Source organism: Rosa chinensis, chromosome 6 (assembly GCF_002994745.2).
Source record: "Rosa chinensis cultivar Old Blush chromosome 6, RchiOBHm-V2, whole genome shotgun sequence".
Taxonomy (NCBI): Eukaryota; Viridiplantae; Streptophyta; class Magnoliopsida; order Rosales; family Rosaceae; genus Rosa; species Rosa chinensis.
The window spans coordinates 5,299,214-5,313,680 of NC_037093.1; the positions used below are offsets into that span (position 1 = coordinate 5,299,214).

The window sequence follows — 14,467 nt, forward strand, 5'->3', positions numbered from 1 at the left end:
GGATGGCGCCATCAGTAATTCCGATCTCGCCCAGGGTGCGCGCGAGACTCCCAGCTACCTCATCGCGAGAACCTCGGGAACCCCCACTCGTGGACCTTGAGCGAGAGGCGTTATCCACCCGAGATCTCTTGCTACCATGAGTATCGACACCAACCCCAACTGGGGGAGTCCCGAGGCGTAGCTGTGAGGCGGTCCTTTTCGTCGCCCCAACCCCATCTGTACGAGTGCAAGTATCCCATCCCCCTCGCCATCTTGGCCATGGGTCCCCACCTCGGTAGCTTGGGCGACCCCGACCACGCCATCCATGGACCCAGGTTGCACCTCAAGGGCCTTAGCCGTCGGACCTGTCTCACCAACAGCTTGGCTGGTCACCTCCGCCTCTCCACTGTCCACTGTAATCACCTCCCGTGAGACGGGATTGCCAATCTCATCCCCGAAAACGGTTTCCAGCTGTTCCAGAACCGCATCTTGCACCAGGCGAGCACGAGCACTAAAATCGCTCTGACGCCGCTCCACCTCCTCCAGTAGATCCTCAACGGAGATCTCCACCTCCACTGGGGGCTCCGAGCCCCAAGCCATATGACCAAGCTCCTCCCCTCCTGCCGAGACTAGGGGGAACTGCCTCGTCACTTCCTGAGTCTCGAGGGACTGATGCTCGCCACCACGCACTTGTGGACACTCACTCACCTCACCAGCCTGCACGGGCGACTCCTGGGGATCTTGAGTCGGCTTCCGAGCACCCCGAACCTCACCCCCCTCAGCACCAGTTTCTTCCTCAGCCTGCTGATAGTGCATTGAACGAGTCGATGGACCCTGGCGGACACTCAAAAAACCAACTCATTGCCTCAGTATCCAGCGTTTCGCTGAACAAATGGCAGAGGGTAGCGTCATCGAAGCCCTTGTTATTGGTGAATTTTTTGAAGGTGTCCATATGGACAAAGGGGTCAGTCATGCCGCTCTAATGTGACATCTTTGGTGTCTTTGCGTGTGCCAAGCGGATGGCATGCAGGATCCTAGCCGTGAGTGGTCCTGGTCTGGAAACAAAGAGTGGATTTGGTATTGGAGCTGGGGCGCCTGCCTCAGCCAGGATTAGCCGTTGCTCTAATTGTTGCATCCGCTCTAGTATTAGGGCGGTTGTGTTTCCATCGGGTCCTACCTGGATGTTCCGCTGAACCAGCTCTCGCTTGGGGACAGGTATATTACCCTCGGTTCTGGCCCCAATTATTGAGCGGCTAGTGTGTGGCTGTGACTTCGCCTCCTGCTCCAACATTAGTCGGGGTTCCAGAGGTGATCCCATTCCTCGTAGCTCTGGTGGGTTCAACAGTACTTGCATCTGTATGATTGGTCGAGGTACCAATCCGCCTGTGTTGGGCTGACTGAGCTGGGTGCACCGCGATTGCTCGCTTTGCGCTGGGTTGGCGTTTGCTTCCAGCACCCTCTTCAGCTCATCAAATCTTGACATCAGCGTGGCCACCTGCTTTTGTGCCTCGGCCTTTTCTCTGCGCTCCTACTCGTGCTCTCGATTTGTCTTATGAAGGTCCGCTAGTGCCAGCTCATACATAGCGGTGAGGTCCTGCACCGGGGGGCAGTTGAGCCTCCGCTGTGGTTTGGGTTGGTGGGATCTAGCAACTGGCCTAGGGTTCCCCATTAAGGTTGACCGGTGTGTTGAATAGTGCACGGTTAACATTAATCGCTGGATTAACATTGATCGTGGGGTTGGTGGGGTAGGGATTGGTGAACTGATCCGCTTGCTCCTCAGCGTTTCCCCCGCTACCGTTAGTCATAGTGGGTGTTATGGTGGGATGGCCTTTTGTTCAAGGATTCCCACAGACGGCGCCAATGTTAATGCTTAAAGTTCAGTGGTAGCTAAACCTTTGTTAACATCCGATGGGTGGACCACTACCTATGCTACTCTCAAAGTTTCCACTACCTGTCAAGTGAAATACAGAGGGCGTTAGAGGGAGACCGCGCTGAGCAGTCTTCTCTTCTCTAATGCCTAAGTTAGTCAATGTATTTATGTTGACAAAGTAACTGTAGGTAAGTATTAAATGCGTAATCAATGAGGAGAGAAGAGAGAATGTTTTATAGGTGAAGAAGGAGCTGATCTTCTTCATGTTTTCGATGTGGGACTGACATGCTTTAGTCCCCAGCTTCTGATGCTATCTTGGCGCGGCGCGTGGCTGCTCGTCAGCGGTGATCTGGGGGCAAGCCGGGGCTCAGGTGGGAGCCTGTTTGGCTGTGTTCCCGTAGGTCACTCCTTTGGCAGGGGTTGGTATCGCTAGCGGTAGCATGAGCATGGCTCATTATAGCTAATTATGCTTGTAAATGCCTATATAAGTACAGGGGGTAATGGTTGTACGGAAGCCACGTGGCATAAACTCACCTTGTACTTTCGATACTTCACCAATGACAAACTCCCCACCCAAGAGAACTCTTGACTGGGGACTTAGGGGACTTATTGTTATACACATACTTCCTAGGCACAATTATCTGAAGCGCAAGACTCGTATCGCCAATATACCAGTGAGATAAGCTCCTAGCCGAAGGTTCTGATACCCATCGGGCGATATCGGGATCCCGAGTGTCCCACACCGAAAGAAACGGAACCAAGCTCCCACAAACCTCCTACATTAAGGTCATCTCTAACAACCTAAAGAGGTAATTGTTTACTACCTCTTTTCATTATCATTATCTTATTCGATACTGACTTAGGCATCGGAGCGTTGAAGGCTGGCACACCCGGTCTTCCCTCTGACCTTCGTTTGTTTTGCAGATAAGCGAGACCGATAGCGATAGTAATGGACCTTCTCAACCCGTGTTCAGCTGGATCAGACTCCTCTCGAGACAACTGAAACATAAAGTTATAGTAAACAGTTACCTTTTCAGGGTGTTGGAGATGATCCATTTGTAGAGGAATTGGGGAGATACGGTTTCTTTGCGCCCAATGTGGGATGATTGAGTTCCCAATACCGATTAGAGGTGTATCAGGAACTCTGCTCGAAGGTGCTTTGCTGTTCTTTTGTGGCTAGACGAGCTTTGTTCTTTCGATACTTGTGCCCGGGAGGTACATATACCAATACTACTAACTATTTTCTTCACTCTACAAGTTTTTAATTTATTGAAAGACTAAAATACACTAATATAAAATTACAATAAAGGACAATATCTTATTAGAAATTACGTTTGTTTATCTTAATTGCACTCTATAGAACACATATATAAACTTCGTTTTTATTGTCTTCATTCATCATAGGGGATACAGCGAAACCCTACGAAACTTTTAATTAATAACTTTTCCGTCAAAAGTGTAAGCCCTGTTCGATAACACGCCCTTGCGGTGGCATCATCGGACGGGCCAGAGTGGACCTAGTGTCTGGAGGATGTTGGTTTGGTAGCCAGCCTAGGCGGAGTGAGGCGGCTTGGTGTTCGAGGCCGAGGTTGTGTGGAAAACCTTGTAGGGGACGGGAATCAGTGGTTCGGTGGATTTTTGATAGCGTTGGTGTCGATCCATCTAAGATCCGAGTGCGGTCGGTGGGAGACTTAGCCATTTAGTGGGAACGAAAGGTTTGAGGTGAGATCAGGTCTAGAGATTCGAAGATCGGGTTGGAGTTTTCCGACCTGGTTGGGATTTTTTAGAGCTGATATGTGGAAGAGGGTGGATGGGAGAGACGGCACTCCTCGCCGGTGGTTTGGGGATGGTGGTGAAAGAAAGAGATTTCCAGCGATTCTCACAGACTGTGGCGGCGGTGTTGCGGCTGGTGGGGGAGGACAAGAACGCAGTATAGCTGGTCGTCGTGTTGCACCAACAAAATTTATTACTGGATTGGCTTGGTGAAGGTTGGGCTTGACCGTTGACCCATTTTACTTTTATTAGTTTTATGTTTATTTAATTTTAGTAAGACATGGCTCTATGCCGGCAATAAGTTCCTACCACTTTTGGTTAGGGCGACATGGGTTTTGTCTCAGTGTGCCTTGTCTGGCCTAGCGAGGTGACGAGCTATTTGCTTGATCAAATGGTCACAACCTCTTAGTGGCAGGATGAAATGAAGTGTTGTGGATTTGTTTCCGTGCGGCAACATAGTGGGAAAGCTATAATATTTGTAATGATGCTTCTTCGAGATAGAGTTATATTTCCGGTATGTCACTGTTTTATCAAAACAAATGGAGTAGCCAATCGTGCACTCTTTGCCAATTGGTGCTTGCTAGAATGCATAGTTTTTGTGGAGACTTCTGGTATTATTTCAAGATGTTATCTCGATACTAATTGTAATTTGGGGTTCAGGCTCTATGTCCCCCCCCCCCCTCCCTTGTATTCTGTAGTTTTATTAATCAATGCTTGAAGGCAGCTGCATTAGCCCCCTTTCAGTAAAAAAACGAATTCGTGAAGCAGAGAAAGCCAAACAGAAAAATAATTCGAGTTAAACTGTACTTTGGAAAATAGTATTTTGGGTATTGTAATGGGTGAACTAAGTAAACTTGATATTAAAAACATGTATGCAAAGTGAGAAGAGAATGTAGGATGAACAAAGTAATCGGTAGGCAGCAATAACCGCACCCATTAAGTTTTTCTTTATAAGAAATAGAAGTGCACTTTTTTTCAGATTAATTTGAGAATAAATTATAAAAAACTATTACACGTACGTTAGCAATCATTGATTGGAGTTATTGCACTTGGCAAATAACAATAGTAACAGACAAACACGTTAGCAATCCTCACTTTCAATTACATTCCATCATTTTTTTATCTGACCCAAACACACTTTAAAATTATTGCACTACAAACACACTTTAAAGTTATTGCACTTGGCTAATGGCAACTGGTAATAGACTTAATAGCCGACTGCAACTAGTAATAGACACTCGAGGTCGAAGTGTATATATGCCAAGTTAAAAGGAGACCGTTGCAATTCACCCTCGAGATGTTTAACCATGGTAAAAAAAACATGAAAGTATGTTAGGCACCTGATTTTTTTTTTTTTTTCCCGGACCTGAAACGAGAATAGATTAGATTCAAATATTAACGACAAAACAAGGACGATTTGAAACTAGTTTCGCATACGATCACATACTCTCAGCGGTACTGCTAGGCTGACTCAGATACGACAGTGGAGGAATCCCTTGTTGATTACTAAAAATGTTACTTGGATCAACAATTGTTTTCGCTCTCACCAATCTATCATAGTTGTTCAAGAAGTACTTCTCACCCCAAACCCTGGCAATCTCCACAGCACCCTTATCCTTCGTTGGAACTCTAGTGTTAACCAAACGCATCACTCCGAGGTCAAGGTCAATGTAGTTAATATAAGCAGTCCTTGGACAGCATGACACATATTGTGTCATTGAATTATATAATCTTCTTATCCAACCTATGTACTCATTTCTTTTGTAATTTTCTTCTTCCTTCCACTCCACCAGGTACTGAATTGTAAAGAGATTACCCTTTCTGTGGGGAAAAGCAATGGATTCACTGCTTATACGATGCATAATACCACCGTAAGGGTCTAAGATGACGTACCCTTTTGGCTCCTCCTCAAGTATTTCCACTGCAGCCATTATGGCCGTGTAAGAAATTGCGGTCCGGACATAGTCTGATTTCGCTTTGAAAAAACCTTTCTCTTTTAAGTACCGATTTCTCAAGTCGGAGATGGCACTTCCATTACCTAGGCCGGAGAAGAATACGATCGACTCGATCCAACTCATTTCCTTGCAATCTTCTTTTACAATACCCAAGTCAGGGAAAACCTCATCTAGGGTGGACATAGCACTGCTTCTTGGACCCAGATAAAACCCTTTAAATGTCGCTGACATCCCAGTAGTACCACTGGTCTTGGCTTCTGGCAACCCAGCACCAACAAAACAGGAAATATAGAAGTCATCTTCTAAGAAAGGTGCAACATGTTGCCACTTATCTACTAGATTTGCTATATGGCTTTTGTTTCCTGCTCTAGACGCCAGAAAAACTGTTACTTTTTGTGGCACTTTGGACAGTTGGATTTTCCATGCATAGACAATCCCCCAAACACCCCCACCACCTCCTCTAATAGCCCAAAACACATCCTCTCCCATGCCTTGTCGGTCTAACAACCGTCCGTCAGCATCAACAAGAAGTGCATCCGCCACATTATCAGCTGCAAGTCCATATTTCCTTGAAAGTAGTCCAAATCCACCGCCAGCAATATGGCCACTGGCACCTACAGTTGGGCATGACCCAGCTGAGAAACCGTGAACACTGCTTGCTTTGGCAATTGCATGGTACGTCTCACCTAGTGTTGCACCTCCTTCCACCCATGCCATTTCGGTTTCCAAATCCACAGAAACCCTGTTCAAATTCATCATGTCAATGATCACAAATGGAGCTCCATCAGCAGCAACAGATGATGTCCCTTCATAGCTGTGTCCACCACACCTCACTCTGATTGCCAAGAACACTTCTCTAGAGCAGAATACAGAGTTTATTATCTGCTCAACACTCTCAGGGAGTATAATGGCTATTGGCTTAGGAACTGTGGGCTCAGCAAAACGTAGATTCTGAATAGAAAAGTTGAGCAACTTGAAGTAAGAAGCAGAGTCATTTTCTGTGTTGGGGAATGTAGTAAAGTTGTTGATGTTGTGGAGAGTCAAACAAGAAGTGATTTCGTCTGTAGGTTCAGCTAAAGAAGGCAAAAGGATGCACATAAAGGTAAAGAACTGAGTCAATTGGTTTCTCGGGGATATTGCCATTAGCTTGGCTTCTTGGTTTTGAAAGCTGCTATGGAGCTAATTAAAGAAACAATAGTAGTGGATTTTAATGGAGCAAATTAAGTTGAGAATAATGTGGTACAATGAGGACAAACAGATGAAGAGATCAATGTAAGGGTGATATATTGTGGCCGGCAATTGATTAGAAAATTGGAAGTTGAGCAAAGTTAAACTCCCCCACATATTTAATCGTTCAAAATGCAAAGGCGACAAAATTAGTTTGCATGAGATTAAATACTAAAGAGGTTAGGTTGGACAGAGCGAAGAAGACGCAGAAAGATACATATATTGCACAAAAGCATGAATAATTGAAAAGTTAAAAAATGTGAATATATGCATGCCGGCCAACCAAAGGGTCCAAATCAAGCCTGCCCACGTTGGCTCATGTGTTTTTATCTGAAAAACGAAATTCTATTGCATGGAAGGATTGGAAGCTCATTATGGGCATTGGCTTTTCAAAACTCTTAATCGATTAGGCGTTGCCTTGTCCATTAAAGCTTGTAGCTAGGGTGCTACTAGCATCCAATCATGCAGGACAAAACTAATATTAATCCAATCTCATACTACGTCCAAGAACGTAAGTCATGACCAATTAATAGCCTGCCTGTGTTGTGAAACTCGATCAGTTTCTGACCCAACTCTAGCACACTACAACAAAGTAAGTGCAGCGATGGTTAAGATGCGGGTAGCAAGAAACATCAAGGGAATTAATATCATGCTTAGATGTTCTTGTGGCGGATTAGATTCTGTTAATGCTCAAGTCCGGCGGTAGCCGACTCTTCACCTAACGCGGGTTCGGTGGGCGGACCGCTACTCCGAGGATTAGATGACTTCCGCTTGCTGCAACACGAGAGACAGGGCGTCAGAGGGAGACCGCGTTGGGCGGTCTTCACTTCTCCGATGCCTAAGTCAGTCACTGTATACGAGCAGCATAGCAATAAATGAGTAGTAAATGCGTAATTAATGAGGAGAGAGGAGAGAACCTTTTATAGGTGAGGAAAAGGTTGATCTTCTTCTTGTTTCCGATGTGGGACTGATGTGCTTCCATTCCCAGTGTCTGGAGCTTCTGATGCTATCTTGACGCGGCGCGTGGCGGCGCGTCAGCGGTGATCTGGGGGCGATCCAAGGCTCGAGCGGTAGCCCGCCTGGCCATGCCTTCGCAAGTTACCCCCTTGGTGGGAGTCGGTACCTCTGGCGGTACCATGAGCGTGGCTCATTATAGCTAATTATGCTCGTTCTGGCACATGTAGGTATAAGTCCCCCAAGTCCCCAGTCAAGGAGGGCAATCTTGGTTGGGGAGTTGATCGGCGGTGTGAAGCGTTACTTCCGCTAGACTTGCAACAGCATAATTAGCGTCAGTGCATTGTCAACCATGGATTTACTGAGCGAACGCTTTATACCCTTTCGGGTGGGCCCCTTCCAGGCCCGCTAGGGAGTCCCCCACTCCCTAGCCAAGACAGACCTCCGGATGGTCGGCAAATTGTTTGTTGAGGGGAAGCTGCGCGGAGCAGAGGGTGTTGGGTAGCGAGCCCAATCTTAGTACCCGGGTGACGGGGGTCAACGTACCTGATCAGGGTCGTCGTAGACTATTGACAAGTCTGACCGTAACGCCGCGTGGCGGTAGTTGTCAGAGTGAGGCGTAGCCTCGGGATTCGCCTCTGGCAGATACCCCCCGCTGGATGTAGCAGGAAACAGCGTTGCGTAGACGTGTTTGGCGGTAGTTATTGAGCGGAGTTACGCTCAGCAACGCACAGGGTTTGCAAGATGGAGGGGGCTCTGCCGGCAGTGTCGCCTGTAGCTGAGGCTACCTCTTGCAAGTTGACGAGTGGAAGTTCTGCTAGCGGGGATTCACTCATAAGAGACTTCGACACTCAGAAGGTGACAAGTGAGAAGTTCCACTGGCGGGGTTTCGCTCAGCGGTGACTTCGACACTTAGAAGATGACAAGTGGGAAGCTCCACTGGCGGGGTTTCGCTCAGCGGACTTCGACACTTGGAAAGTGACAAGTGAGAAGTTCTGCTAGCGGGGTTTCGCTCAGAGGACTTCGACACTTAGAAAGTGACAAGGGGAAGTTCCGCTAGCGGGGTTTCGCTCAGCGGACTTCGACACTTGGAAAGTGACAAGTGAGAAGTTCCGCTAGCGGTTTCGCTCAGCGGACTTCGACACTTGGAAAGTGACAAGGGGAAGTTCCGCTAGCGGGGTTTCGCTCAGCGGACTTCGACACTTGGAAAGTGACAAGGGGAAGTTCCGCTAGCGGGGTTTCGCTCAGCGGACTTCGACACTTGGAAAGTGACAAGGGGAATTTCCGCTAGAGGGGTTTCGCTCAGCGGATTCCGCCGACGATTGGCGCCTTCTTCCCAAAAGTGGTAGTTTCCATTAGACGCTTCATCTGATGGCGGTTGACACGTGGCGAACCCCTAGAGGGTTAGAGTGCGGAAGCGTGTCTCCTCCGCCTAGCCGTCACCTCGCCATTAATACTAAGTAATGATGGATTTTGTAACCGAGGCGACGCCTCGGTTAATCCGGAGAGTAATTGGAGTCGTGGGACACGTGTATGGCTGACACATAATGTCATTTTTCAGTGGACGGCCTAGGACTGTTTGACGTTGACATAAAAGGGGGGGGGGGGGGGGGAAGTTAGCGATATTTGACACTTTGCTCTAAACTTTGAACTATACTCGTCGTCTTCATGCTTTCTGCATCTGAGATCGGAGAAGAAGGCCGAGGCGATATCGCTGAGTCACCATACGTGGAAAAAACCGACGATCTTCGGCCTCGAAGACAAGTGCTCAAACTCATACCAGAGACTCCATCGTTGAGGTTGGTACTCTGATCTGTATCCCTATTTCATTGAATGTCCGTCATGGCGAGTTTCTGGGTTTTGGGTATCTGTTGTTCGTTGACGTGCTGTGAGGGTGTGAGAGTGGGTTTGGGGATGGGTTGCTGTGTTTGACAGAGTTGGGGCTTTTAGGGGTTTGCTAGATGGTCGAATCTGGGTTTGAGTGCTTGTTCTTATTTTGGTATTTTCTGGGTAACTGTTCTTGATGTTCTTGGGTACTAACTGATATAGGTGTAGGTTAGATCTTGTGCGAGCTAACTGATTTGGGTTTTAGGGTTTTGGGATGGCCGACGTCATAGAGATTTCGAGCAGTGAGGATTCCGGATCTGAAGTGTCGTTCAGCGCGGCGGATAGAAATTTTATTGACTCGTTGCGTCCGTCTGCCCGTGCAGGAACCTCACTGTCAGAACCGCTAGAGGTTGAGCCGCTACAGACCATACAGTGGGACGTAGTTATGGGTCGTACACCGCGTCTAGAGAATACTAAGGCGGGGGAGGCTACTGCTGACCACACCATGCATGAAGAGCGCTTAGAAAGCAATAGCGCAGCCAGCAGTTCCGCTTGGGGGGGGGGAGGTGTAGCGGGAAAGGATACCGAGTCGGCGTGGGTGTTCGAGGACGGCACCCCCGTTGATGAGGCAGGAGGTAGGATGACTGCTGTTGTCGTCAACCGGCTGAAGCGGGTGTTCCGGTTGCCCGGCGTGGTGAAACTGCGTCCGCCGACGGTGGAGGAGAAGGCCTCGATCCTGTCAGCGGGCCACGCTGTCGTGCACGAGGCTATATTCTGCGAGGGAGTGACCTTCTCACTGGTGCCAAACCTTCAAATCTTGGTGTGCGAGTTTGGCATTGCCTTTGGGCAGGTCTGCCCCAACATGTGGCGGTTGCTGCTGGCACTGAACTCGCTATGGCGGTTGTCAGGTTGAGAGGGACCGACTGTGGCGGAGGTGCTGCACTTCTACGAACTGGTGTACGTGAAACGCCAAGGTTGCAGAGGGCAAGTAAACCTGAGTCGCCGTCAAGGAGCGCCCAAGTTGATAGAGAACTTGAGGGATTCCATGTCCTACTGGCGGGGTACCTTCTGCATTGCCACGACAGGGTGGGAGTACCAAGCGGGGTCCAACGAGGGGGAGCCGACGTTTAGAATTAAGTCGGAGTTTCAGCCCATTCGAGGTCGTTTGTCGGTCTCCGCCGAACATGTCTGGAGGGGGTTCCTCTTTTTTCTATTTTTATTTTTACACTGCCTTGTACTCTGTACTGATAATGACCTTTTTGTGCAGAGGGGTTGCCGTACAACCTGACTCGTGAGGAAGAGTGCCGCGTGGCACGCATCAGAGGTTGTTGGCGGAATAGCAACTTGCTGGACTTCCGTCTCCTTACAGGCTGGGAGTTGCTGGTGGATCAGCAACTGACTCGTGCCGTTGGTAAGTACCCTCCGCTATATCACACCCTTGGTGAGATTGTCATGCTGATTAGTTTGTTGCTTCTTTTTTTTTTTTAGAAACTCCGCCGGGGAACAAAGCGAGCCGTGACGCCTTCGCGAAAGCCATGGACCGCGCTGAAATTAACAACTTCCTGGAATCCATGTACGCGTTTGGGCTGGCGGCTCAGAAGACTGTGGTGAACCAGGAGACGCTAGCGTTGAGCTCGTCCGAGGTTCCGGTGGTGCTGCCAATGCCGCACCACTCTCATCTTGGTGGTGACAAGTTGCCTGCTGTTCAGGCGGGGACGGGCGTGGCGAGCGAGGCGGCGCCGAGGAAAGAGAGATCGTCGGCGATACGGCGCGGGGTGCAGAAGAAAGCAGTGCGCCCAACGGAGGGTGTCACCATAGCGGGGTTGGAGCCGCTGACGGGGGGTTCGAGGCCTGCCGTTGTTGGAAGCATGCGGGCGCTTCAGCGAAAACGCCGTCAACCCGACTCGGGCGGGGAAGAAGAGGAAGTGGAGATAACCGGGGCCCGCGAGCAGCCGAAGAAGTCAAGGCAGGCTCCACCCGAGGCTCCCACTGACTTGGCGAAAGCGGCGGGTACGAGCGGCTTGGACTCATTTGCCGCTTACGCCGAGTTCCTGAATGACGGTGAACGGGAGTTCATGTATGACCTCTGCGAGCGGTTGGGGTTCGGCGGCCTGGAGGGGATTGTAAGGTCGACCGCTGTCAATGAATCGCCTTTCAGCACAGCCTTTGGGCACGTCGTCGTTAGGCTACATGAGATGTTCCAGGCGGCGTCAAAATAGCCCCTAGTTGAGCGGGAGCTCAGGGAGGAGGTGGCGGTTCTATAGAGGGACTTGGGGAAGGCCCAGGAAAGGTTGGCTGATGTCGAGCGACGCTTGACAAAGGCCGACTGCGATGCGGCAGACGCCAGTGGCAAGTTGGTCGTTGCCATTGAGCGGCACTTGGAGCGGAACGAACAGTTCTCCAAGTTGGAGCAAGACATGTCCCTGCTGCGGGATCGGGTGGCTGCCAAGGATAAGAAGGTTGAGATCCTTCAGCGGGAGTCCGCCGCCAGACAGGCAGAGGTTAAGCGGCTAGAGGGTGAAGTCGCTCGCCTGGAGGCTGAGGGGAGCCGTGCTGCGGCCGCCGCTGTTGAGTCATACAAGCAGTCGGCGGAGTACAAGAAGGCGCTGACCGAAGCAGCGAAGGCCAGTGCCCTAGCTAATGTGGAAATGCTGCAGCAGAAGGGCGCCATCGACTAGGCGAAAGCGTCGATGCCGGTCGTGCAGCCATCGAAGGAAGCTCCGCCAACAATAAGTACCGCCCCTGCTGCCACCCCTGGTCAGGTTGAAGGAGCCTGCTCGGGTAGCGGGGAGAGTGGCGGACTCCCGGAGGGCGACTCTCAGCAGACGCCTACCCAGTCCGAGGTGTCTCGTGCTGGGTTCTTGGCGACCCACACCCGGGCGGATGGCACAATAGAGACCCCCAGTCCCACAGCCCGAGGGTCCGACCAGACGAGCAGTTCATATCCGCCGCAGGCCGCCAGTGGAGATGCTGAAGGTAGCGGAGCCGACCCCGCCAACCCCTGAAAATAGGAGTAGAAAAGTTTTTGTAGCCGCTGAGGCATAAATATTTGATGTAATTGACTTGGGATATAAACGAAATTTCGGAGCCTAAGCTCCTATACTTTGTTTTTTTTTCCCTTTTTTTTGTGTTTGTGATGATGTGTGTACCGCTAGAGGTCTTGACAATTTTGTTTTTGGCCATGAATGAAACATTAAAGGAATTAAAATTGGTCAAGTGCACAATGTAGCCGACGTAGTCCGCTGACTGGCATTGCCAGTTGCCCTCAGTGCTAGACTTGGTAACAATGGTTTGAATAATTCCTCGTTTCATTGATAGTTGTCTGAACAGCGTTTACAAAAGCGGGGTCGTACCCGTTGGGTAGCTTCCCTTAGCTAAATATTGAATAAAAATTTAGCTAAGTCAAGATGCTCTTGGGTAGTGGCATGGCTATTTATAGTAATACCGAAGGTGTTCGATATTCCAAGGGTGGGTCGTTGTGACGCCATCCTTGTCCATTAAGTAGAAGGTGCCTGGGCTAATGACTTCTACAATTTTGTATGGACCTTCCCAAGTTGGGCGGAGTTTTGTTGGTGGTGGTATGACTTCCTTCATTACCCAATCCCCCAGTTGGAGGTTGCGGGCCTTGACCCTGGCGTTGTAGAAACGCGATACCCGTCGCTTGTACTGGAGGTTGCGCAAATAGGCTGCGTCTCGTTTTTCCTCTAGGAGATCCCTGTCGAGGTTGACGCCGTCGCTGTTGGTCTCGGGGCAGTACCCGTCGACCCTAGCGGTTGGTTGGGTTACCTCGATAGGCAGGACAGCCTCAGTTCCGAACATCATACAAAAGGGGGTTTCGCCTGTGGCAGAAGTCGGGGTTGTTCTGATGGCCCATAGAACTTCCGGGAGCTTCTCCTCCCACAAACCCTTGGCCTTATCGAGCTTCTTCTGTAACAGCTTCTTGATTATCTTGTTTGCCGCTTCGACCTGGCTGTTGGTTTGGGGGTGAGCGACTGATGCAAAACGCATCTTGGTGCCCAGGTTGGCGGTGAAAGAGATGAGTTCCTTATTGTTGAACTGTGTGCCATTGTCTGTGATGATTGCATGCGGGACACCATAGCGGCAGTAGATGTTCTTCCAGAGGAAGTGAATTACCTTGGCGGTAGTTATTGCCGTTAGGGGCTCCGCCTCTATCCATTTGCTATTGTAGTCGATGGTGACAATGATGTATTTGAACTGACCTTTGGCGGTTTGGAATTTTCCCATCAAGTCTAGGCCCCACGTTGAGTGAATCCAGGGACCGACGATAACCGACAGAGGTTCCGCCGGGGCATGTGGAAGATCGGCATATTGTTGGCATCTGTGACAAGATTTTGATATCCGCCGGGCGTCATCACCAAGCGTAGGCCAAAAGTAGCCTTGTCGCATTGTGCGATTAGCCAAGGATCTGGCGCCTGAATGATTTCCGCATTCTCCGCCATGTATTGTTGCCAGCACGACCTTTCCCTCCTCTGGGGTTAGACAGCGGAAGTTGGGATGAGTGAGTCCCTAGCGGTAAAGTTTGCCGCTCTGCATGTTGTAGCGGGTTGCTCTCCGCTCGAGCTGTCGCGCCTTGATCTTGTCCTCTGGCAATGTCCCGTTGCGTTTGTACTGAATAATTTCGTCCATCCAGCTAGGATTGGCCTCAATGTTGAAGATCTCCGCTAGGGTTTTTGTGATACTTGGCTTGTCCAGAGACTCTACCCTTGTGTCCGCTGGACTCTGGTGTGGCTGGGCGGTTGCCAGTCTTGCCAGTGAATCAGCCTTGGCGTTCTTTTCCCTGGGGATTTGTGTGATGGTGTGGAACTTGAATTTTTTTAGCAGCGTCTTGGCGTACCCTAAGTATGCCGCTAACTGCTGGTCC

At 49.9% G+C, this 14,467-nt stretch overlaps 1 protein-coding gene across 1 annotated transcript; it reads right to left on the reverse strand.

Annotated features, from left to right (window-relative positions):
- Positions 1–4,969: 4,969 nt before the first annotated feature.
- On the reverse strand, positions 4,970–6,904 carry LOC112173415 (reticuline oxidase). The gene has a single exon (XM_024311033.2). It carries the CDS (start codon positions 6,718–6,720, stop codon positions 5,062–5,064), a length of 1,659 nt encoding a protein of 552 aa, XP_024166801.1. The 5' UTR covers positions 6,721–6,904; the 3' UTR covers positions 4,970–5,061.
- Positions 6,905–14,467: the final 7,563 nt, after the last annotated feature.